This window comes from Ornithorhynchus anatinus, chromosome 12 (genome assembly GCF_004115215.2).
Source record: "Ornithorhynchus anatinus isolate Pmale09 chromosome 12, mOrnAna1.pri.v4, whole genome shotgun sequence".
NCBI classification, from domain to species: Eukaryota; Metazoa; Chordata; class Mammalia; order Monotremata; family Ornithorhynchidae; genus Ornithorhynchus; species Ornithorhynchus anatinus.
Genome location: NC_041739.1, coordinates 12,408,839 through 12,434,004, shown reverse-complemented (window position 1 = coordinate 12,434,004; position 25,166 = coordinate 12,408,839). Strand labels below are relative to the sequence as shown.

The 25,166-nt window shown below is 38.3% G+C and overlaps 1 protein-coding gene across 1 annotated transcript in view; it reads left to right on the top strand.

The window, feature by feature from the left end:
- The window catches only part of TLL1 (tolloid like 1), a 180,930-nt gene that overhangs the window by 126,919 nt on the left and 28,845 nt on the right, over positions 1 to 25,166 (top strand). Inside the window, exons 11-16 of the mRNA XM_001509146.4 lie at positions 501 to 617; positions 1,829 to 1,974; positions 12,466 to 12,661; positions 14,054 to 14,179; positions 16,285 to 16,445; positions 19,830 to 20,010. Of these exons, the coding sequence (XP_001509196.1) occupies positions 501 to 617; positions 1,829 to 1,974; positions 12,466 to 12,661; positions 14,054 to 14,179; positions 16,285 to 16,445; positions 19,830 to 20,010 (927 nt within the window). The remainder of the gene's footprint in view (positions 1 to 500; positions 618 to 1,828; positions 1,975 to 12,465; positions 12,662 to 14,053; positions 14,180 to 16,284; positions 16,446 to 19,829; positions 20,011 to 25,166) is intronic.

The following is a 25,166-nucleotide window of genomic DNA, read 5'->3' as shown; positions in this document are numbered from 1 at the left end:
GCATCAAGGTGGGAATTAAAAATATGCTCCCTGACCCTCCATAGCTCACAACCGGAAAGTGTGGTGAAGAGGGATTGAGCCTTGGTGAATAACAATGGTCATCCATGCCAACTTAAAGCACTTTCCTTCAGGAATCTACAAGTCACCTACCAGAGGAAGTTATTTGCCTCTATCTATTACAGTATTTCCCTCTTTAGGTACAGGCCATAGTTCAGTCTTCTGGGAAATGAAAGCACTTACGGTAAAAAAAACCTTTAGCACTGCTCACTTCCAAGGGAAAATGGTGCCTTTTAAAGTAATATCTGAGGATTTGTGTGAGAGGACAGAGTTATAGGACTGAAAAAGGTCCTTGTTTTTCCTTCTGTTTAGCAAATTCCTGAGGGACTGTGTTCAGGGTGGGATATACTGGCAGTTTAGGGATAGGAAATGGACCATTGTCTTCAGCAGAAGTTAGGGCAGCACAAAACTGAGCAGTCTCTCTCTTTTTGCTTTGTTTCTAGGCAGGTTCTGTGGTGACAAAGTGCCCGAAGTTCTAACGTCTACAGACAGCAGAATGTGGATCGAGTTCCGCAGCAGCAGTAATTGGGTAGGAAAGGGTTTTGCAGCCGTTTATGAAGGCAAGTCCCTCTGAGTCTAAGAAATGACTTCATCCTGTGGATTAACGAGCTAACGAAAATGTTATATATTAGCCCACTTCACTAGGGCAGGGTGTCTGATTGTAATGGAAAGCCCTGACATATTCAGTGGCTGAAGATAAATCTACAGGTGGTGAAATCACACTGTACCAAAAGCATTGTGGAAGCGCATTATTGGAGAACCTCAATTTCTGGCCAGGAATTCATTAACGTAACTGATCACAAATAGATTTATTCTGATTCTTTTTTCCTGAACAAGGCATTTCAGATTTTTTGTCCTTCCAGTATTTACACATGCTTTAATCTCTGTAATTCTCAGAAAATATAAGGAAATTAACTTCTTCCCTTGGTTTGGGTTTGTTATTGCTGATTGGGCTAGTGAATGATTCTGTCTCTTTAGGAACACTATAGAAAGAAACCCACGTATCTCTCGAGGATGCTTTGTTTAAATTAAAGAGGCAACATCTAAGGGAAAATTTATTGAGTGCTTTGTTCTACGATTTTCTGAAACAATTAACTGGCACTAGGTTTCTTGGCTTTGAACAACTCTCTCTCTCTCTTGCCAAGAGGTGAGAAGAAAAATATCCCAGAAAACCTTTGCTCTTTTTATTTAAAAATGAACATTGTTCTGCTTCTGCTAGAACAGTAGTTTAATTCAGGAGAATGGTATATGCCTTCTGTTTCTCATAAAGTTTTAAGTAAATAGAGATTATTTGTTTTAAAGATTAGCTGTGTAGCACTGATTTAAATTATTTGGATATAGGTCACAGATGTTTAGCGCATGATTACAGATTGAGGCCAGAGGTTCAGGTATTAAGGTTTCTGTCATGATCAACTATTTTACTGGAAGTAAATATCCCACATTAAGATCCCAAGGAAATATACAAAATCTCTAAGGTCTTTAAAATTTTTTTAAAAAAAAAACACTGGCTCAAAAATATTTAAGTCCTAGAAAAAATTTTCCTTGCTCTAGAATTACCTATGCTTAACACTCAGAGTTTTTAATCAATTCAGTCAATAATTGCAACTGTTTAGGAAGAAGTTCTTGATAATTACTTGACCTTTTGACTTTGAATGCTTTTTGTGAATTCTCATGGATGACTTCCAAGAATGGAACTGAAAAATGTCATTTGAGGAAGGAATGAAAATACAGTCTCAAAATTGATCATTCTTGATGCCATTTCCTTTTCTAGCTATCTGTGGAGGGGAAATTCACAAAAACGAGGGCCAGATCCAGTCCCCTAATTATCCCGATGACTACAGGCCAATGAAAGAATGTGTGTGGAAAATAACAGTGTCCGAGAACTACAATGTTGGATTAACCTTTCAGGCATTTGAGGTAAATCCTTTTCATTGATCTCCACAAACCATCTAGTGGCCAAATGATAATGGTCTTTGAGCCAAACCTCATTAAATAGGAGAAGAAGCAAAGAATTGTCTCAGAACTGTAATCTCCAGAGTTTAACTTTCCCTTTCCTAAAACCTTTCAACGTGCAGAATTTTTCAAGAAGATTAAAGTGGGTTTACATTATCTGTGCTTATTTGAATTGGAATGTTTAAAGTTCTGACAATAGTTTCTTTTGACAAACATATAATCCTGTTCCACAAGACTGTCTGAGGATTCTACTAAATAATAGAACTGTTATTTCTGTTCTAAACCCACTGATTAGATAGAAAAACTTTTTTTATAAATTTATAAAAAAACGCTGTTTTATCTCCTTAATTTTGAACAGACAAAAAGACTTTAAAATGGAGACTTACTGGTTTAGCAATCTCCATTAAAAATTATTTTTTCACAAATGAATGTCTCTAAAATAAAGGTAAGCTGCTATCTGTAGGCAAGAGCTAACTATTTACTTCCAAGAAAAGGTTGTTTTAAGGAACCCTAAAAAAGACAAAGCAAAATTAATAATAATAATAATAATGTTGGTATTTGTTAAGCGCTTACTATGTGCCGAGCACTGTTCTAAGCACTGGGGTAGACACAGGGGAATCAGGTTGTCCCACGTGGGGCTCACAGTCTTAATCCCCATTTTACAGATGAGGTAACTGAGGCACAGAGAAGTTAAGTGACTTGCCCAAAGTCACACAGCTGACAAGTGGCCGCTGTAAATTTTAAAGCTGTAAATTTTACAGCTTTCAGTGGCGGTAGTATTAGGGATTGCCCAGAAATAAATGTACCTTTTCATACAAAAAGAAAAAACACAGAAGCATAATAATAATAATAATTATAACTGTGATGTTTAAAAGCTTACATGCCAAACATTGTACTAAACATTGAGGTATACAAAATGTAATCGGGACAAAATGAGACAAAATGTTCCTGTCTCACACAGTGCTCATCGTCTTTCCATTTCTCCTCATTTCCACTGAAGGCATTAAGATGTTTTTCCAGTCCTTTAAATGAAAAGGGAATACACTGGTTTTTGGAAATGCATTAGCTCTTAACAAGCCATCCAGAAATTTGTACTCATGAATGCTCCAAGAATGTTTGCTCTCTAGTAAGAATGTTAGTTATCAGAAATTCTGTGCATGTGATTTTGTGTTTCTGAATAATCAAAGAAATGATTAAATGTTAGAGAGTGTAAAATGCTTATGGTCAGAAAAGCATTTCATGCTTTTCAGTGAGTCAGTGGTGTTTACTGAGAGCTTACTGGGTGCACAGCACTATGCTAAGGATTTGGGAGAATACAATGCAACAGAATTGGTAAACATTATGCCTCCTATGAGGAATTTACAGTGTAGAGGAAGAGATTGACGTTAAAAGCAATTACAGATAGGGTATATGGCAGAATGTAAGGATATGTGCAGGATTGCAGTGGGACTGAGGGTGGGAGGAATATCAAGTGCTTAGAGCATACAGATCCAAATGTATAGACAACACAGAAGGGCGGGGTTAGAAGCAAAATTAAACTTTTTGGCAAATTTCAGTGGGTTGCCCCAGAAGTAAGTGGAGCATTTCACACAAAAAGAAGAAAAACAAACAGAGGCATAATGATAATAATAATTGTAATGTTTAAGAGAGTTTAGTTAAGAGAAATGAGAGTTTAGTCAGTTTTTATTATACTTTCCCAGGAGATTACACTGTGCAGTATGCCAAGTTGGCACTTAATAAATATCACTATTGTTGGAACACAACTTCTTCCACAAGGACAAGAAACGAGGAATGTCTTGAAGGGCTTGGAGTGGAGGAGAGACTGAAACGGATCCAGCAAAGCTGGGATCTCTTTGTTATTCCTGACTTCGCTCCCCCAAGCTACCAATGGTTGGCTGTCTCCAGTTGTCAGCCCTACTGTAGAACACACCCACTAATTAAAAAATCAATGAGATAAATAAAGCCCTTATTCTGTGCTGGGCACTATATTAAGAGCTTGGGAGAGTACAGTACCACAATTAGCAGAAATGTTCCCTGCCCATATTGATTTTACTGGATTAACAGAGTAGTAGTTTGGATGGAGAGAAAAGGATGGCTTTTAGCAATGTTGTGAAGGTAGATCTGATAGGATTTGGTGACAGATTGAATATGTGGGTGGAATGAGAGAGATAAGTGGAGGATAACACCATGGTAATGGGCTTGTGAGGTAGAGAGGATAGTGATGTTGTCTACAGTGATGGGAAAGACAGGGAGGGCAAGGTTTAGTGGAAAGATAAGGAATTCAGTTTTTGACATATTTAATTTGAGGTGTCAGAGACATCTAAGTAGATACATCTTGAAGGCAGAAGGAAATTGGAGAGTGAAGGGAAGTAAAGAGATCAGGGCTGGAGATTTAATAATGTTGGTATTTGTTAAGCGCTTACTATGTGCAGAGCACTATTCTAAGTGCTGGGGTAGACATAGGGGAATCAGGTTGTCCCACGTGGGGCTCATAGTCTTAATCCCCATTTTACAGATGAGGGAACTGAGGCACAGAGAAGTTAAGTGACTTACCCACAGTCACACAGCTGACAAGTGGCAGAGCTGGGATTCGAACTTATGAGCCCTGACTCCAAAGCCCGTGCTCTTTCCACTGCGTTAGATTTGGGAATCATCCATATAGAGATGGTAGCTGAAGCCATGGGAGCAAATGTGTTCCCCAAAGGAATAGTTGTACAGGGATAATAGAAGGGGATCTAGAACTGAACCTTGAGAGACTCCTATTCTCAGAGGGTAGGAAGCAGAGGGGGATCCAGAAAACGAGACTGAGAAGGAGCAGTCAGAGAGATAGGAGCAGAACCACAAGAGGACAGTGTGAGTGAATCCAAGATTAGATAAAGTTTCCAGGACAAGGAGGTTTCTAGGAGAATTAGGATGGAGTAGAAGTCATCAGATTTGGAGATAAGAAGGTTATTTGTTATCTTAGAGAGAGGAGTGTTTCTGTGGAGTGCAGAGGGTGGAAACCAGATTGGAGACAATCTAGGAGAGAGTTAGAAGATAAGTACATGGAAGAGTATATAGTACAGCAGTCGGTAAATAAATTCCCTTCCCACAACAAGTTTACCATCTAGAATTTAAATTCTAGATTAAAATGATGAAATCATACTCCAACACTTTGAGGTTGCTCTCTCTCTCTCTCCCTTTAAATATACATATTTGTCTATATAATTAAGATCTATTATAAAAATATTTTGGGTTATAACAAATTTCGCCCATTTGAAATACTTAGATAATCCACATAATCTGATGGTAACTATTTAGGAGGATATGAATTATCTGTATCTTTTTTTATTTTGGCATTTTCTGTTTCATTCTTCTGTTGTAACTCTTCCCTACATCCAGGGTCTAGTTTTAGTGTGTCACAAAAAAAGTGGGTGCTAAATAAGTGCTATTGCTAATTAAGCTCCAGAAAGTGAACAATTTCACCTTAATTAGCAATAGCATTTATTTAGAAAGTGGTTTTTATGTCACAATAAAACTAGGGCCTAAATGTAGGGAAAGGTTACAACAGAAGAATGAAACAGACCCTGCCCTTTTCTAAAGTTTACATTCTAATGGAGGAATCATCATGACATGAAGACATGATCACATAATTTAGACCAAAATTTGAGAGCCCAAGTATGATCTTACTGGAGATTTTCAGCCCTAAATCCCAGACAAAAACTCTCCTGGCATCACTTTAGGATCACTCGGACCTGGTCAGTCTTCACTGAGTCTTACAGTCCCCTAGATTTCTCATTTCTCTTCCGCATATTTCTCACTGCCCCTCAAGTCCCTGCACCTCTCTGTCTTTGACCAATTTATGACTGAAAACCAGGCATCTCCCCAGAAGTCATCAGGAACTAGCCTATCACTCCTGAAGGAAGTCCACATACAAAGCGTTCCCCCCATCAGGTCCCCAGGTCACGGGTTCCCAGGCATACGGAACTTTTAAACAAGGAGACAGAGATTTGGGATCTCTACAATATTTGATATATTCTTAATAAGGTAACAACCCAACCAGATCCAGTTCAAACCGCCTTTCTCTAGGTTAACTATTCCCCTCTCCTGGATCTTTTGTACTCTTCTGTAGGCCTCCTGAGGCTTATGTTCTTCTCCTCTTCAAGGGCAGGAGGCTCACTCCTCCAGAATCCTAGCTCCTGAACTCTGAACCTCCAGGGATCCTCTCTGATCTCCCCACCCTTCCCCACGTGGTCTGTGTCCATCCAAGATCCACGGTACTAGGTCTCCTCGAGTCTCCCTCTCTGACCCACAATTTGTTTTTCCTTGCCTGAAGATGGCTGTCTCTCTTGGTTCCCCTACCTGACTGCTCCACTTAATCCTTCCCGAACCTTTTCTCTTGTTCTGCTTACACTTTAGGGAGGGGCACTCCAGGCTTCCTCCTAACCTTTCCTAAGTATGGGGGCCATGGTAACTGGTGGGCATGCCAAATAAAAGAAATATATAATCACAATTACAGCAATTTCATTCCAGATGGGTTGCTTGGAGTTGATGTGCACCCAGGATGACTTGGTTAAATGTTTGGGACAGAGTGGATCAGGTTAACAAGAGGAAATTAGGAGACGGTGACGATTTAGGAGGATGAGACTGATTTAGGATTTCATTCATTCATTCGTTCGTACTTATTGAGCGTTTACTGTGTGCAGGGCGCTGTACTAAGCACTTAGAAAGTACAATACAACAATGAAGAGAGACAATCCTTGCCCATATTGGGATTTTTATGTGGCATTTGCTGCAGAGACCTGAGGAGTATGAAATGGAGTAGAGTGGAGAGGTAAAGGCTGAAAATGTGTATTTGGGGTCACCCAAAGAGAGTGATGGTGGAAAATGAGTCACCCACAAAGGAGATTATAAGGTGAGATGAGGAGAGATTCCAATTTTGTTTTTCTACCTGAAGAATCAAACCTTTTTCTCACAAATTCCAGGAAGATGGAGACATAATTTTTTTTTTCTTTAAGTGACACCCAGCAGGTACATAGTAGTTTGGAGATTTTGCTAAATTCACTCTTTGGATTTTTTTAATGGTATTTGTTAAGTGCTTACTATGTGCCTACCAGCCACTGTACTAAGTGCTGGGGTAGATACAAAATAATCAGATTGGACACAGTCCCATGTGGGACAGGGACTCACGGTCAAAGTTGGAGGGATGAAGTGTTAAACCTCGTTTTACAAATGAAATAACTAAGGCAAAGAGAAGTGAAGTGACTTGTCCAAGATCATCCAACAGACAAGTGGCAGAGCTAGGATTGGAAACCAGGCCTGTGCTGTGTCCATTAGGCCACACTGCTTCTAAACTGTCTGTACTCCTCAAGCATTTGAGGGTCACTCCATATAGCCCCATAGCACATATCTGTAATTTATTTTAATGTTTCTCTCCCCCTCTAGACTGTAATCTCTTTGAGGGTGAATTTTAGAGCTTTAACCCAAATCTAAACTTAAAAACCTCTCCTCATCAGTAGTCAGGGACAGCAGACATTGACTAAAAAATGACTAGAAATATGTATATGCAGTAAACTCAGGGTTAATTTATATATAGGATAGTCCCACCATCTGTTTCTTTTATCATAAAGCAGCTTTATAAGTCTCCTGCTGATTTGTCATTTTCATCAGCAATCTTGTCTTTGAACAAGATAGCTCCACTACAATTTAATAAAAGAGTTTCTGCTGCTTGTAAATTTTAAAAATCAGAAGTGAATTTTCAAAATCTGGCTTTCAAACTTCCTTATGCAACCATTATGCATGACTATTTACAAGGTCTACTATCATGCACAAGCACGCACAAATACAACCATTCAGTGCATAGTTTCTGGGTTTGTGCATGTGAAAGCCTGTATGGGTTTTATGTGCAGATTCGTTGGTATTTATTGGTTTAGAAATCTGGTAGAGATTTTGTTCTATAATGCTGAACTTAATTTACGTCAGCAACTGCATTCAACAATCTCTGATAACTTTGTGTCACCTCTTATTTCATCAACTTTCAGCACCCTACTGGACCAAAAGAGAAAGCTTGTGTGAAAGGAAATGTTTATAGAAGTAACTTCAAAGAAATGTAAATAAAGCTCCCAAAGTGAAATATACACTGGGATTACTTATGTTTGAATGGAAATCCTTTTTCTCTGTACATACAATAATTTAAGTGGTTCTGAGTTTGTAGAGCTTCCCCAACATTTCCGAACAGTCTTATTTTGAAATGTTTGGCTTATCATTTCGAAAGGTATCTGGTAGCCTGAATTATCACTACTGAAGCTACAACATCCTAAACCTGTGTTCAAAGACTTCCATTCTGCAATACTTAGTCAGCTGCCTAACCAAAAGAAGATTTTCAAACATTTTGTAGTGACATTTAAGGAAAACAGAATGATTTTATGTGGATGTTTATTTAGATATAGAATTATGTGGATAAATAAAAAAATCTGTTCTTTCCCTGACCAACAGTTTATATGGATACACACAAATACACAAACCTACATATATATGTGTATGTGTATGTATCAAATCCTGGCTCTACCACTTCTCATATGTGTGACTTTGGGCAAGTCACTTAACTTCTCTGTGCCTTAATTACCTCACCTGTAGAATGGGGACTAAGACTATGAGCCCCACGTGGTTACCTGATAACCTTGTATCTACCCCAGTGCTTAGAACAATGCTTAGCACATAGTAAGCACTTAACAAATATCATCATTATTATCATTATTATGTATGTATATATATGTGTGTATATACATACATATATAGACACACATATATCGCTCTATTTTTAAATAAGATATATATGTCTCGACCTGTGTGTAAATATCTAGACACTCTGAGAAGCAGTGTGCCATAGTGGAAAGAGCACAGGCTTGGGAGTCAGAGGACCTGGGTTCTAATCCCTGCTCTGCCACTTGCCTTCAGTGTATTCTGTGTCTTCTATGTATTATAATAATAATAAATAATAATTATGGTATTTGTTAAGTGCTTACTATGTGCCAAGCAACACTGGGATAGATACAAGATAATCAAGTTCTTCCTAATGGGGCTCACAGTCTTAATCCCCATTTTACAGATGAGGTAACTGAGGTGCTGAGAAGTGAAGTGACTTGCCCAAGGTACATAGAAGACACAGGCCTGTGCTCTTTCCACTATGGCACACTGCTTTTCAGAGTGTCTAGATATTTACACACAGGTCGAGACATATATCTTGTTTAAAAATAGAGCAAATATTTCTTCCTGTTTCCCTAGACGTTCCACTATTTAAGAGATTTAGACTTCATGTGTTGAGCTGTTTCCTCCACTAGACTTTCTTGAGGGCAGGTTTGTGTCTTCTTCCTCTTTTTATACTCCCCTAAGCATTTAGTGCAGCATTCTACACACGACTACTCAAATACAATTAATTCCTTGATTTTAAGTAATTCTTTCCTGATTCACACCATTCCACTATCTTCTCCTTTGTCTTTATGGCCCTAGTCCAGTCCCCCTTTGGTCCTCTCCTCCCAACAACCAGCCAGAGAGAGACCTTAGTAATAATTAAATAAATAGATATTGCACTCAGAGTATTTCCCTCCATTTTAAGGAACATGCACTGGAGTTTCTGGTAACCTAATATTGTGAAGCTAAACCATTCAGTGTTAAATGTCATGCAGGAAGCTGATAATCAGCCTCTAACCATCTTCATCGCCAGCCTTGAATGAATTTGAATCAGAGATAAATGCTTATGGAGAAGCTTCAAACTTGAATTTTTTTTTGTCTTCCGGAGCTTCACCTTTAGATTTTTGAGATGATGATCTACTTTTTAAATCACTTGCTCCCCAAATCAGGGAAATGTGGCTACTTCTTTCCCTCTCCATTGTCTCACGAAAGACTTACTCTTCATTGAAATACTTTCCTCCATGAAACTCAAGATATTCCTAATTTCCCAAATGAGATTTGGCTTTTTTGTTTCCACTCTGGAAGATTTAATAGTTATCACACCATAAAAGAAAACAGTAGAGCTGTTCGTAGAAATGATCTGCTATTCTGAGAATCTGAGTCCACCTATCTTTCTTGGGGTTTGTGCTGAACTGAGTTTGTAAAATAGAAATATTTTTGGTTACTCTGATTTAAGCATTTGTTTTTTAATTTAAAAGGAGGCAGCCAAACAGCAGTCATACTTCAGGAGGATTCTGGCAATCTTGTTTTACTCGGCGCTAACAAAGGGTCCTAATTTGAACTAATTTCTTTCATTATACATAGTAGTTGGAGTTTGTGAACACTTCATGAAGAGGTATCCAAAATGATTTGCAAATCCATTTTACAAGCCCAGAGTCGTATTCTATTTTAATGGGGTACAATCCTGAGCTTTTCTTCTATTCTTTTTGCCTCCTAACCATTCATTTTTTTCTTAATCAAGTAGGCAACTATTGAAACTCATCTTCCTCCTTTCCCAGATTCTCCCTTTATGCTTTCTATTTCCCATATCAATCTCTTTGGATTTCTATTGTTCTTTTCCATTCCCTTCAGTCCTTTCTCTCCAACTCAGCCAATTCTTCAATTGTATTTATTGAGCACTTTCAGTGTGTAGGTTACTGTACAAAGCTCTTGATTGGTAGGTTCAGTAGAGTAAGTAAACATCACTTCAGGCATTAAAATGTGAAAGAATGAGTAGAAATGAGTGATTGGCACATACAGTTGATTGATATATTCAGATCTACCTTTTGGAAAATGGTGGGTTTCACAAAATGATGTTTGGTTAATAGATATTTTTCCTAAATTCCCTGGGCAAGATGAATGTCACTGATGGAGGAAAAACAGCTCATTTATGTAATAGAAATTCATGTTATAAAAATTTGGAAAATAATGTGTATTTTATAACAGCTTAATGTAGAGTTGAGCTAAAATATGTATGACCATTTTAATTCTTTCTCCCAAATTTTTTCTGTATTTTAATCACTTCTTTTAAAAGTCACTTATGCAAAAAAACAGAGTGTTTATTGAATTTTATCTACAGTTTCTATTATAGTTGTCAGATCATTAGAGACCTGCTCAATTAAGTTTCAAAGACAACAAAATTTCCTTCAAAATGCATGCTTTAATTTCACTCCTTTGCCATAGTAGATAGGTCAGCTTTCTCATGTTTGTAGTGCACAAAGGACTTGCTTGGTTGTGTACTGAACTTTCCGGGACATCTCCACCTGGATGTCAGCCCGCCACCTAAAACTCAACATGAGCAAGACTGAGCTCCTCATCTTCCCTCCCAAACCCGGTCCTCTCCCAGACTTCTCTATCTCCGTCGATGGCACGACCATCCTTCCCGTCTCTCAAGCCCGCAATCTCGGTGTCATCCTTGACTCGTCTCTCTCGTTCACCCCACACATCCTATCCGTTACCAAGACCTGCCAGTTTCACCTCTACAATATCACCAAGATCTGCCCTTTCCTCTCCACCCAAACGGCTACCTTACTGCTACGGGCTCTCATTATATCCCGGCTAGACTACTGTGTCAGCCTTCTCTCTGACCTCCCTTCCTCCTCTCTCGCCCCGCTCCAGTCTATTCTTCACTCCGCTGCCCGGCTCATCTTCCTGCAGAAACGATCTGGGCATGTCACTCCCCTTCTTAAACAACTCCAGTGGTTGCCTATGGACCTCCGCTCCAAACAAAAACTCCTCACTCTAGGCTTCAAGGCTCTCCATCACCTTGCCCCTTCCTACCTCTCCTCCCTTCTCTCTTTCTACCACCCATCCCGCACGCTCCGCTCCTCTGCCGCCCACCTCCTCACCGTCCCTCGGTCTCGCCTATCCCGCTGTCGACCCCCGGGTCACGTCCTCCCGCGGTCCTGGAACGCCCTCCCTCCTCACCTCCGCCAAACTGATTCTCTTTCCCTCTTCAAAACCCTACTTAAAACTCACCTCCTCCAAGAGGCCTTCCCAGACTGAGCTCCTCTTCTCCCTCTACTCCCTCTGCCACCCCCCCTTTACCTCTCTGCAGCTAAACCCTCTTTTTCCCCTTTTCCCTCTGCTCCTCCACCTCTCCCTTCCCATCCCCACAGCACTGTACTCGTCCGCTCAACTGTATATATTTTCATTACCCAATTTATTTTGTTAATGAATTGTACATCGCCTCTATTCTATTTAGTTGCCATTGTTTTTACGAGATGTTCTTCCCCTTGACTCTGTTTATTGCCATTGTTCTTGTCTGTAAGCCCGTCATACGGCAGGGACTGTCTCTATCTGTTGCCGACTTGTTCATCCCAAGCGCTTAGTACAGTGCTCTGCACATAGTAAGCGCTCAATAAATACTATTGAATGAATGAATGAATCTCTAGCAGGATTGTTTCAAATAAAAATTACAATATCAATGTGAAAATTGATAATTATTTCATACTTAACAGAAATTGATTTTCCTTGAACATGCAATTGTGCTGGATAAGAATGCATCCATTATTTTTACATTTTCAGATTGAGAGACATGACAATTGTGCCTATGACTACCTAGAAGTTCGAGATGGAACCAGTGAAAATAGCCCTTTAATTGGTCATTTTTGTGGCTATGATAAGCCAGAAGATATCCGATCTACTTCTAATACTTTGTGGATGAAGTTTGTTTCTGATGGAACAGTTAACAAGGCTGGATTTGCTGCCAACTTTTTTAAAGGTGTGTGTTAAAGTCTTGTAGGTCGGAGGGTTTTTTGGTTGTTTTGTTTAAATGTTAATGTATCATTAGGAGAAGGACATATAAAACCAAATTGGAAATGGAATTGGCCATCACCTATTGGATAGTTGGTAAATGGCTTGAACCACAGGTTGAGAGAGAATCTGTGATGAGATAGAGTCAAAAATTGACATCAGTAAATTCAACCTCCACATCCTTACCACCTTTCCATCCCCTTGCCTCCCTTTTTCAAAATGACCTAAATTTAAGGCAAAAATTAAGAACTGGATAAATGCTACTGGGTCAGAATGGTATCAAACTCCATCTGAATCAGAAGTCTGTCTCTGATAGTCTTTCTCTCCTATATATTCAACCACATGGCTGAAGTAGCTTCTTAAGTGCCTTCAGTAACCTACTATGAACCTGTTGTTCATTAATTTAATCCAAACCCCATTGCATCATATGTTAATTGATGAAAGAGTCAGGGTAGTTATGACTAGGATTCGGATACAGAATTTTGGGTGTTTGAAACCTTGTCTACTGCATGAACGTTGCTTGCTAATTTTATGAAAAATAATGGGATTTCATGGTAAGAAAGGATCATCAGAAATTATCACTTTTACCAGTTATAATTCACAACTTTGTTCCCTAACAAATCCATCCAATTTTTTAATTAATTTAACTCCTGATTCCTCTCAGGGTTCCTGAATGTACTCAGACATTTCATCAAGATAGAGGGTGGAATAAATAAGTGCTACTTCTGTTTTCTGGAACCCACAGTTAATTGTCAGCATTCTACACTCTAATTTAAAAATGGGTCCAATTAATTGTTAGAAAATGTACCTTGTATTTTCATCTGTGTCTTTAGCAATACTATATAGATTTTAGTAAAAATAGAGTAAACATCCTTCCACAAATGGACAGCGATAGTGAATTCAGTAACATTTTGTATTTGGTACTGATGCTTACTGTTTCTTTTAATACAAGTAGGGTGAAAACCTATTTTTGAGAGTTTTATTAATCTGTTTGTGAATATGAATCCAGGATAAGGTACAGATTAGTGCTGTTGGAGATGAAGTGTTTTACAAGTGACCCTGATGGGATTTCTCATCATTCCTATAGTCCTATTGCCTGAATAACTGGATGTCATCTTCCAAGGGTTTATAAATTAGAGATGTAGGTATCAATAGTAACTGTTGGGGAAAGAAGGAGTAGTTTTTCTTTTCTCAGTTTCACCTCTGAAGCATTTAAAAAGTGCTCAACTGTTATCATATGGCATGTTTTTAGTCCAGAAAACATGGAGTATCCCCAGATTGCTGGGAAAGGACTGCATTTATTGAGAAGTGAGGCAAAATATAGTAATTAATCGCTTTATTTTCTTTTCTTCTTTCTTAGAGGAGGATGAATGTGCTAAACCTGATAATGGAGGATGTGAGCAGAGATGTGTGAACACTCTTGGCAGTTACCATTGTGCTTGCGATCCTGGTTATGAACTTGGTCCTGATAAAAAGAGCTGTGAAGGTAGGCTTTGAGTTACAGACTTGAAGTTCAGTTTATTCACCACAATGTGCCCTGGCCTCCAATATTTCATCATCTGAACTACTTCAAGTTTCCGTATCATCAGTAAGTGAGTACTGCTAGTAACAGATTCCTTTCCACCAGAGTAAAGAGTAAGGTTATACAAGACGATAACGAGTCTGATAGCTGTGGCTATCAGTCAACCTCAAAGAAAGGAACTCAGGACAGCAAATACCCTAATTTTAAAAAAAGATAAGTTGAGGAGGGAGTTTTTTGTTTTTTTTAAAGATGAGAAAATAATATTTCATCTATTGGAAGGGAGAGTGGAAGTAGTATGGGCCTGGAAGTTAAGAGACCTGGATTCTAATTGTGGTTCTGTCACGACTTGTGTGATCTCGGGCAATTCACTTAACATTTCTGAGCTTCAGTTTCCTCATAATGGTGATAAGATGTCAGTTTCCCCTATCCCTTAGACTGTGAGCCACATATGGAATAGAAAGTGTCACTGATCTGATCATATGTATGTAGTCCAGAGCTAAACAAACTACTTTGACCTATAGGAAGCACTTAATAAATACTATAATAGTAATAATAATCATACTAATCTGTGGTGGTAGCCAGACAGGAAAAAGAAAGGAGAGAAAGGAGAAAGCTGGGGATATCTAGCATATCTGTTCTATAAGAACAGAAAAGAAATGGTCTGAGGAAAAGCTGAGAGCGTAAGTGGGAGGGAGGGAAAGAAGAGAATTTCAAATACCCTTAGCTAGTAGGATCAGAGAGAGAAAAGAAAACCATATTTAAGGTTCATTAATTTATTCATATTTATTATTGTGCTCTTACCATGTTCAAAGCACTGTACTAAGCATGCAGGAGAGTTCAGTATAACAAGAAACAGATATGTTCCCTGGCCACAATGAGCTTACAGACTAGAGGGGGAGACAGACATTAATATAAGTAAATAAATACATTACAGATATGAATATAAGTGCTGTGGAGCTGGGAAAGGGAGATAAATTAAGGGAACAAGTCAAGGCAATGCAGAAAAGAGTTGGAGAAGAGGACAGGAGGGCTTAGATAGGGAAGGCCTTAAAGTAGATGTGCCTTCAATGAGGCTTTGAAGAAGGTGGAGAAATTATCTGTCGGATATGAGGAGAGAGGACATTTCAGGCTCGAGGCAGTACGTGGGCAAGAGGTCAGCGACGAGATAGATGACATCGAGGTACAGTTTGAAGGTTAGTATTAGAGGAGTGAAGTGGGTGGGCTGGGTTGTAGTAGGACAGTGGTGAGGTGAGGTAGGAGGGGTCAAGGTGAGTGAGTGCTTTAAAGCCAATGGTGAGGAGTTTCAGTTTGATGTAGAGGTAAATGGGTATCCACTGGAGTTTCTTGAGGAGTGGGGTGACATGGCCTGAACGTTTCTGTAGAAAAATGATCTGGGCAGCAGAGTGAAATATGGACTAGAGTGGGGAGAAACAGGGGGCAGGGAGTTCATCAGGGAGGCTGATATGGTATTGAAAGTAGGATAGGGTGAGCGGTTGCATTAATGTGATAGTTTGGATGGAGAGGAAAGGGCAGATTTTTGTTCGAATCTCGGTTCTGCCTCCTGGGACAATGGTATTTGCTGAGTACTTACTGTGTGCAGAGCACTGTACTAAATGCTTGTGAAAATACAATGTATCAGAGTTTATAGGAGTAATCTCTGTCCAGTGGGTTCTTGCAGTCTACAGATCAGGGGCGAAAGCTTTTTACTCCACCTAGGGCTTTTCTGTGCGGTGGATAGACCCAGCAGGAGTCTTGAAAAACAGCCAGTTAATGCGGTGACATAGACTGCGGAAGTTACCAAAGCCAGCTACCACCAGACTGATCTCGTCACTTGCGTCGTGGTGGCCATGGCCTTAAGTGGGTTCTGTGCACAATCACAAACCTTTGCGAGGACTCTTCACAATGTTCTGCACCCCTGCCTGCCTAGTCTCTCATTACAATCCATGCTTCAGAGAGATGAGAGAGCACAAATGGCCCTAAGCAAACCACTAGCACTGTAATCAGTTCCTTAAATATGGGTTTTAGGGATTCCGCATAATAGGTAAATGCTTCCTTTTTCTTCATTTCAGCTGCATGTGGAGGACTTCTGAGCAAGCTAAATGGAACCATAACTACCCCAGGTTGGCCCAAAGAATACCCACCCAATAAAAACTGTGTGTGGCAAGTGGTGGCCCCCACACAGTACAGAATTTCAATGAAGTTTGAGTTTTTTGACTTAGAAGGCAATGAAGTAAGTAACCGCTAAATGTGAATTCCCACTCCGTGGGGGAACCTCCGTAGGAATGCTGGAAAAGTAGCAACTGTCTCATTACAGCACAGAGAGCTGGAAACCCCTTTTTACCAACTGTTTCTGCTATGGTTTCTGTTTCTCGTTAACTTGGTTGAGATCTTAGGCTGTTTCCGGGAGACTGAAAATCACCCAGGGGCAGTGGTGGTCGTGCTGTTCTTCATATCCTTTTCCTTTTTTTTTCCCCTCAGAAAGAGTTGTGAATATACGGTTCACTTCCCTTATTTTTTTCCAAGCAAATTGAAGAAAAACAATTTGATCGAGTCCTAAAAATGTCATCCCAATGATTCTTTTTATTAGAGGAAACTTAAAAAATCACTGAAAAAGGAATACCTACTGAAGTTTAGCAATTCAGATTTGAAAGAGTACTTTGTGGAAGAGATGGTGATGTTTTTGAATTTCAGCAATTCACACTTTTCTCCCCCAAAGCGGCCTTTTTATCCTAAAGAAAGCGCACAAGGTTTTGCCTTGTGTCAGAACTGACCAACTGAAATTATTCATCTTAATAACTGCAGGGCTTTTAAGGGGAAAGTCTTTCGTCTTGGATTTCTGACTGAGCCTTTTCAGGAAAGACATAGTAACCTTTCTCTTACCCTAACTGAGCACCTTGTACACTTGACCCACAGTAAAAGATATATAGGATCATATTTACAACCCAGGACGGTAAATGTTATATATGCATTTTCTCTCTCACAAACTACATTTAAAAAAAAAACCTCTATAAAATGCCTCTTTAGTCAATAGCTATCTATAATAGGAATAAGGGTGTATTTTTTTTTTATCTTAAGCCTGAATTTTCGTACGTCTGTCTATAAGAATCACTGAAATATTGTATAATGTATGAATGTGATATGGGGTAGTGAAATTAACAATACTTTATTCATCAGAGGCATGAATATAGTTCAGATGATCTAAATTACCCCTCCAAAAAAATATCCTAAACTTTGAGAACATGTTGGTAAAGAAATGACCACATAAGGCTGACTCGCTTACTTCTTCAAATGTAAATAGGATTTGAAATAGCCTTATTTCAAGATACGTACTATGCCCATATAAAATAGAGCTGGAACTTTAATAAGGACCAAGATATTTTGTTTAAACGTTTGTTGAGCCTATAAAACTTGCAGGTTGGTTTGCTATGAACAAGAAATAATGGACTGAGAGAATAACTCAGGGGTAGTTCTTTCAAAGTGGGCAGGGGGGCGTTTTATACCTCTTTTTCTACAAATTCTTAGGCTTTAAATGATGATGTTGCCATTTGGAAGATTGTAACCTAGTTCTATTTTCCTAATTTGTTCATGACATTCTGGTCTTGGCAAAAGCCTGGCACAGAGAACTTCAGTGTGAGGTTAATTCATTTTTTTTTTGTTGCAAGTTTTAAAAAAGTATGTGTATATCCTCCAGCTTCAGAAGAAAGGTTACAATAGTTCTTTCTCCTGGATGCCTCTTTTCTTCAATTTGGAAGTTACTGGGATCATGACAGCCAATAGCTGTTGAATAATGCCATTATTTAAAATTGTTTTAGTAGTTATGGAGCAGAAAGTAACAATTATTTTTTCCCCTAATAACATTTTCATTATTAATCACCTCATTAACATCACAACAGTTGGTAGTTTAGACTGGCCCAAACCTAAGTTCAAATGTTGTCTAGTGGTTAGTAAAAGCTTCTTAATTACATACTGGCTTAATAGGGTCATTCATTCAATATGTAAGCTTCAATAGGTGCAGCGTAGCAACTTTAACAGAGTGTGTGTTAGGGACATCAGAATATGACACAGTACAAATGCAATAAAAGACTTTCCATTTCCTTAGCTCCTACCATCAGAGAGAAATATTGCAGTACTTGCTACACTCACATACTTTGTTTTGATTGAAATGCCTAGGCTTTGCTCCATTGAAATTCAGTTCCTTGTTTGAAATGTAAAGAGTAAGCATCACTAACCATGTGAAGAGATCAGAATTTAATGCCCAGAAAAAAACGAAACTCTGAAAGAAGGGGGTGTTCAGATTTTTACTTTTCAGAAGCTGTTTGAATTAGATCAAATGATTCATTTTAAGATCATTCATCTCAATTTTGAACTCTTAAAGCCACATTGTTCCTTCTTATAAACCCAGCCTCTGTCTCCACCCAAACATCTAGAAATTAACCATGATTACTCACTGCAATCCATGGATAATTCAAACAACTGATTTTAGCCATTTCTTTCAACTGTTTCCGCCATTAAATTTATCAAAGGCTTTAAAAGAATACTGCAACAAAATTGACTTGGTATTGATTTATACCCCTTCTTTTTCTTCTGCCAACATTGCAATATTAACATTGAGGTGGAAAATGTATTATGCAGAAGAAGAGATAGGGGAGAAATGATAATCTAACAGCAGGATAATGAGCTCTTGAAGCAGTTACGTTACTGGATTTTAATTCAGAAAGAATTGCAGAATTGCAGGGTTCCAAAGAATTTGAAATGAGGTGGACAGATTTGATCGGAAGGCAGCATTGCCTTGTAGAAAGAGCACAGGACTGGGAGGCAGGAGACCTGGATTTGAGTTCTGTCCCTACCACTGGCCTGCTGGGTGACCTCAGGCAAGTCACGTTACCTCTCTGGGGTTCCATTTCCTCATCTGTAAAAATAAGGATAAGATTAATCATGAGCCCAGTGGAGACAAGGAGTGGGTCCGATTCTATAACCTTGTATCCATCCCAGTGCATAGAACACAGAAAACACTTAATAAATGCAATCATTATAAATTAATTACACTAACAAAAACGTTTTTGAGCCTTTCACAGAATCTGTCCAATAGAATAACATTTTAAACAAGCACACAACACACACAAACACTCTTGATGTTCAACCTCTCAATTGAGGTGTATTGGAGTAGAATGCAACACCCAGTTTGTCTTGATTAGAAGTAAGATGCCTTTTTTTGAAGAAGTGTCCCCAGAGTTTGTGATGAAAAGAGGTCAGAACTTTGCTTTTAGCCAGATCCAAAGTACCCAACACTATACGTTGCACCAGTTTAACTCAGAAAGTAAATTTCTCACTCACATAGCAGCATCACCACATCCTACAATACTGTGGACATAGATCTTTCAAACCAATTATTAACCAGACCATAGTGAGCATCAGTGACCAGGGCCCAATGAAGGATAATAAAAAGAACTTTCAAAGTCCCCGCACTTTGAGGCACCTGAGATCGTAGGTAAGGAAATTGGTATCACCAATAAGATAAGAGGAAAAAATTCCCCAGAGAGTGCAGAGGTCAAACACCTGTTCTGATAGTCACTGACATGACTAAAACTGAGATGACTTTCCCTCTCCATTGCAGGTTTGCAAATATGATTACGTGGAAGTTCGCAGTGGCCTTTCTTCTGACTCCAAACTGCATGGTAAATTTTGTGGGACTGAAATGCCCGGAGTAATAACTTCCCAGTCCAACAATATGAGAATTGAATTCAAATCTGACAATACTGTCTCCAAAAAAGGCTTCAAGGCGCATTTCTTTTCAGGTATAACTATTTTTCTCCTAGTGTCACAGGAAAAATTCTGGGATAGTACTGATGTGTAATTTTATTTTAGCCTCTGGTTTTGAGTGTCCAAGTTTTAGCTGTGGGTTCATAAAATTGACTGATAAATTAAAACTGGATTTTCCAGATTAGAAGTCTTTTGTAAATGAAATTGGCCTATATACGTAGATGTAGTATATCTATTTTCTTAGGTATTCATCTTTCAAACTCTGACTATGAAGGGAAAGCGTTCTCTAATACTTTCAATTTAACATGTATATTCAAGTCCACTAATTACATACTCATTATATGCACAAAGGGAGGAGGATGCCCCATATTTTAATTATTATTCATAATAAAATAATAATGTTGGTATTTGTTAAGCGCTTTACTATGTGCAGAGCACTGTTCTAAGCACTGGGGTAGATACAGGGTAATCAGGTTGTCCCACGTGAGGCTCACAGTTAATACCCCTTTTCCAGATGAGGGAACTGAGGCCCAGAGAAGTGAAGTGACTTGCCCACAGTCACACAGCTGACAAGTGGCAGAGTCGGGATTCGAACCCATGACCTCTGACTCCCATGCCCAGGCTCTGTCCACTGAGCCTCACTGCTACTCTAATCATAAACAATGCATGTTAATTAATAATTACAATAATGACATTTAAGCCCTAACTACAACCTAGACCCTATACTAAATGCTGGTCTATTTACAATAAAAGTAGATTGAACACAGTTTCTGCCCACAAGAGGCTCACAGTCTAAGTAGAAGACAGAAGAGATATTTTATCCCCATTTTACAGATGAGGAAACTCAGGCACAAAGAACCTAAATAATTTGCCCAGGATCGCAGAACAGAGACGCTGAGCCAGAATTGGAACCAAGTCTTCCTACTTCCAGTCCCTTACCCTGTCCATTAGGCCACACTGCTTTTTCTAACGATGGCTGTTTTAATTTTTCATTTATTGACTAGTCTTTATAGATCACTTCCAAGAGTTATAAGACATGTTCTGCTCTTGGAGTTAGTTAAGATCGTTCTTCAAATACATTCTGTTCAGATCCATACCTGTTCAATATTGAGTTTATATTAAAGTGTAAATTTGATATTTTCTTTTTCTCCTTCTCTACTCTCTTGTACCTATCCCTGCTAGATTTATTACACTATTGTTTTAATCCCTTCTTAGTATTAAATATCTTTTCATTCATTTCATTAGGTAATGAACAGATGTCACTTTTTACTATAGATTGTGATCCTTTACACTTGCTGTATACTGTCAAACCTCTTGAGAGAACTCAAAGGAGACTCTAATCTGGAGTTTTCTAACCTGGCCATGTCGGGAATTACATGGATATGTGGCTAAGACATAAGTAGATATTTTAATATCTTGTCCCTATTTTTAAAGTTATCTGCAACTAGTATGCATTGTGATACAGCTAATTTCAGGATATACTGACAATTTTAATCTTCTTTTTTTTTAAATGTCATTATTATATAGCTATTTGTGCTATGCATATTTAAGCATATGTTTTTACACATGGATTTACATCATATTTAGCCCACTTTAAAACAAAGTGTGGATACATTCTATAAAAATCAAAGTTATTCAGCCTTGCAGAGAACAGGCTTTATGGGTCTATTTTAGTTTCCTTTGCACTAAAAAATAAACATTTACTTGGCCTTGAATATTAAAAATAATCTAAACCACGTGCTCTGCCTCTATATTCAAAAAAATAGGTTTAATCCTTTTTTAAAAAAAAACAAACCCTGTTCATTGTTATTAATTTTCTTGAAAAAGAACATATGAAAAACATATGAAAAAGAACATAAGAACAAATACCATTTAAGAAAATGTGGATATAACTTTTGGGTGCAGATAAGGAGATATTGTTGCCTGTGAACTATTAAGTTGGGTACTTTTTCAGGAAACAACCTCCCTTTTCTGCTATTTGCAGGTTTCTTCGCTTAATATTAACCATAAATTCACTTGGAGATATCAAAATGTAAGATCCCATACCATGAGGAAATGGATAGTTGGAGAAAGATAATATAGATAGTAGAGGTTGGCAGGAAATGTTAATGCCAGACAGCTTCACCAAATTATTCCTTAGTTAGATCATATGTTGTTATCTTCACAGAAACAGCTACAAATGTTCTCTTTCACTTTTATTATTAGATTACCTTTTTGGCACAATCTTAAATGTTCATCACTAGCTTAGAGTTTTTATTTGATTTTAAATGAAGCATGAAAATGCATTTGGCAACGACATTTGGTGTAGAGTCAAAAATGAGAATAGTTCTGGTTGAGTAGTTGGTAAGTTTGTTTAATGGGAGTTTTCCCAGAAATGATAAAAGAAATGAAATCAGGTTTACAGCATCGATAATTCCACAGTGTGTCACTGTATGTCAGCAGCTGCACATTACTGACAGCAGTGTAAAAAAAAAGTCATTATTTTTGTGACCAATTGTGCCTGTCTCTAATCAGTTGGAAGTGCAAAAGGGCAAGGTATTTGTCTTTCCTTATAAAGCTGTCCTTAAACTTAGAGGTTTCGATTCATAAAAACATGAACTAGTGAAAAAAGAAACAGCTCATTATAATTTCAGTTAATTTAAAATGAAGACATGAATTCACTGAAACTTCTGAAAAGCATGTGTCTTTGGAAGGAGGCAAAGCATCTCTTCATATCCAAAATTGAATTTTTAGGAAGTTGTGAGCAAAGTAGTACTTTATAAGATGGAAGTATTTAGGCATTTATCACATTTTGCTAGATGAATGTTGCTCACATACTAATAATTCCTCCTTCACCAGATAGTTCCCTCATGAACAGTCCTGTGAACCAAGAATGAACCTAATTCTACATTTTCTAGAGGTTGGTTTTCAATTCAGAAGGACCTAAAATAGTCAGTAGCCCATTTTACTTCAGGGATGAAAGTAATAAGTCTTTTGTGTTTAATTTTGTGCTGAAGAAAAGCTGTGTTACCTAGTGGATAGAGCAGGGGCCTGGGAGTCAGAAAGATATTTGTCCTAATTACAGCTCTGCCATTTGTCTGCTGTTTGATCATGGGCAAGTCACTTAACTTCTCTGTGCCTCAGTTACCTCATCTATAAAATGGGCATTAAGACTTGTGAACCCCATGTGGAACATGGACTATGTCCCATCTGACTAGGTTGTATCTGCCACTCCACTTAGTACAGTGCCTGGCACATAGTAAGCACTTGAGAAATACACTAAAAAGACCATAAATTAATGCTTTAATTTCTTTAGAAATGTTTTAAAACACCTTTGTAGAGTGGAAGAGGAGGTGAGAGGAGGAGGTTCATTTTCCTAATCCCCTGCCTTTCTAAGAGAAAAAGATGTAAGGACCATAGTGCCTGGCACATAGTAAGCACTTGAGAAATATGCTAAAAAGACCATAAATTAATGCTCTAATTTCTTTAGAAATATTTTAAAACACCTTTGTAGAGTGGAAGAGGAGGTGAGAGGAAGAGGGTCATTTTCCTAATCCCCTGCCTTTCTAAGAGAAAAAGATGTTGTAAGGACCATGTCAAAATTTTCATGGACAGATCTCAAATCAGCTTCCTTGAACGGTCTCATTAAATGGAGGTCTGATTAATCACCAATAGCAACATGGACTTAAACCAATATTAATTAGTTGTGAGCCTTGTTACTAGGTTTGGATTTTTAAAGAAATTCTAATAACTGAATGATCATTTAAAAGGAATATAGACCTTTCTCAATGGCATAAAGGAGTGAGTATGTTAAATGAGTTTCTTGGACTTTTAGGATGGGGGTGGGAAGTTACTGTTTATGGTGGGGTGACTTGTTAATTGTAAAACTTGAAAGTTTCTCTACTCTTGAGTAGGTTAGTATTGGAATTCACACTCACCTCTGGTGCTGCCCTCGTGTATTTTTTCCACAGACAAGAAGGCTGCCTGCAAAGAGAAAATTTTTATTTTTGAATATTGCAAGAACTTGATACAAGTTGCCCCTTCAGGCCGAATTGGTGTTATTCACAGACAGGTGGCTGCTGGGGGTCTTGTAGGTACGATTACCAATTACCTCAGATTGGTAAAAGCCCTTTTTTCCCCTAAAAACTTTGGGGACTATAAAAGCAAAATGTCCATTCAAAACTGGGAGGCAGATTTCCAATTCAGGACAACAAATAGCTTGTGTCTGTTAAGCAAAACATTTGTTCTGTAACTATTGCAAAGTTTTTCTTTTCCTCCTTGCAAGTCATTGAAATAGGAATGGTAGAAATTTTGACAGACTCAAAGTTATCTGTCATTTTTTCAGAGGGTTGGTTACCCAGGACTTTGCTATTTCATCCTTTATCCGGCTTCTTCTCTTCTAGGAATTTCACTACTCATTTGTACCTCCACCAGTAGGTAAGGAGAGGACACTCATAATAGTTATTTTGATGTTTCTTAGCAGCTCTGGTGGAAGGTTTGGTTGGTAGGAAGATGAACTATAGGCTTAGATGCTGGTTGTGGATTAGCTGAGAATTCCAGTTATCCATAGAGTCCCTGACCCCCATATCACCATGGAAAATTTGGGTTTTCTGAATTTAAGTGACATTTGCTTCTTTCCACTTCACTCTCTGCAGCAAACACCAGATCTTTTTTCTCCTACTATTGTAGTATTTACTCCTACATACCTTGAGTTTCTTAGACTTTTATATCAACTCAGTTGCATGGATTTTTGAGATAATTGAATTCTAAACTATTTGACTTCTACTTTCAGTCACTTTTACTTTTTAAGGTAAACAGCTGAAGCCGAAAGAGATGACAAAACTTTTACTGTTTGAAGGTATCTTGAATCAGATCGCTAACTATCAATTCTTTGTGACTAACTTTTAGTCTAACATATGTGCTTGACAATTTCATCTTTAGTCAAAAGATGCCCTTAGTGCATTTTGTCCTTTAAGACTTTGCCTAAAGGAGATTATGCAGCTACCTAGTTTTGGGAAGAATATGAAATCTTGGTTCAGCTTTGAAAGCAGGTATTTTTTCCAGTGGATTAGAGACTTCAGCAGAAGGTATTTTACTTACTTTGCTGGGAGTTCAATGCTGATTGCTATGTTTGTACCATAGAAATGATTCCTGAGGCAGATCTTCTGCAGTACTTAGCAGTATTCACATTTGAACCTCAAAGCCTCTATTC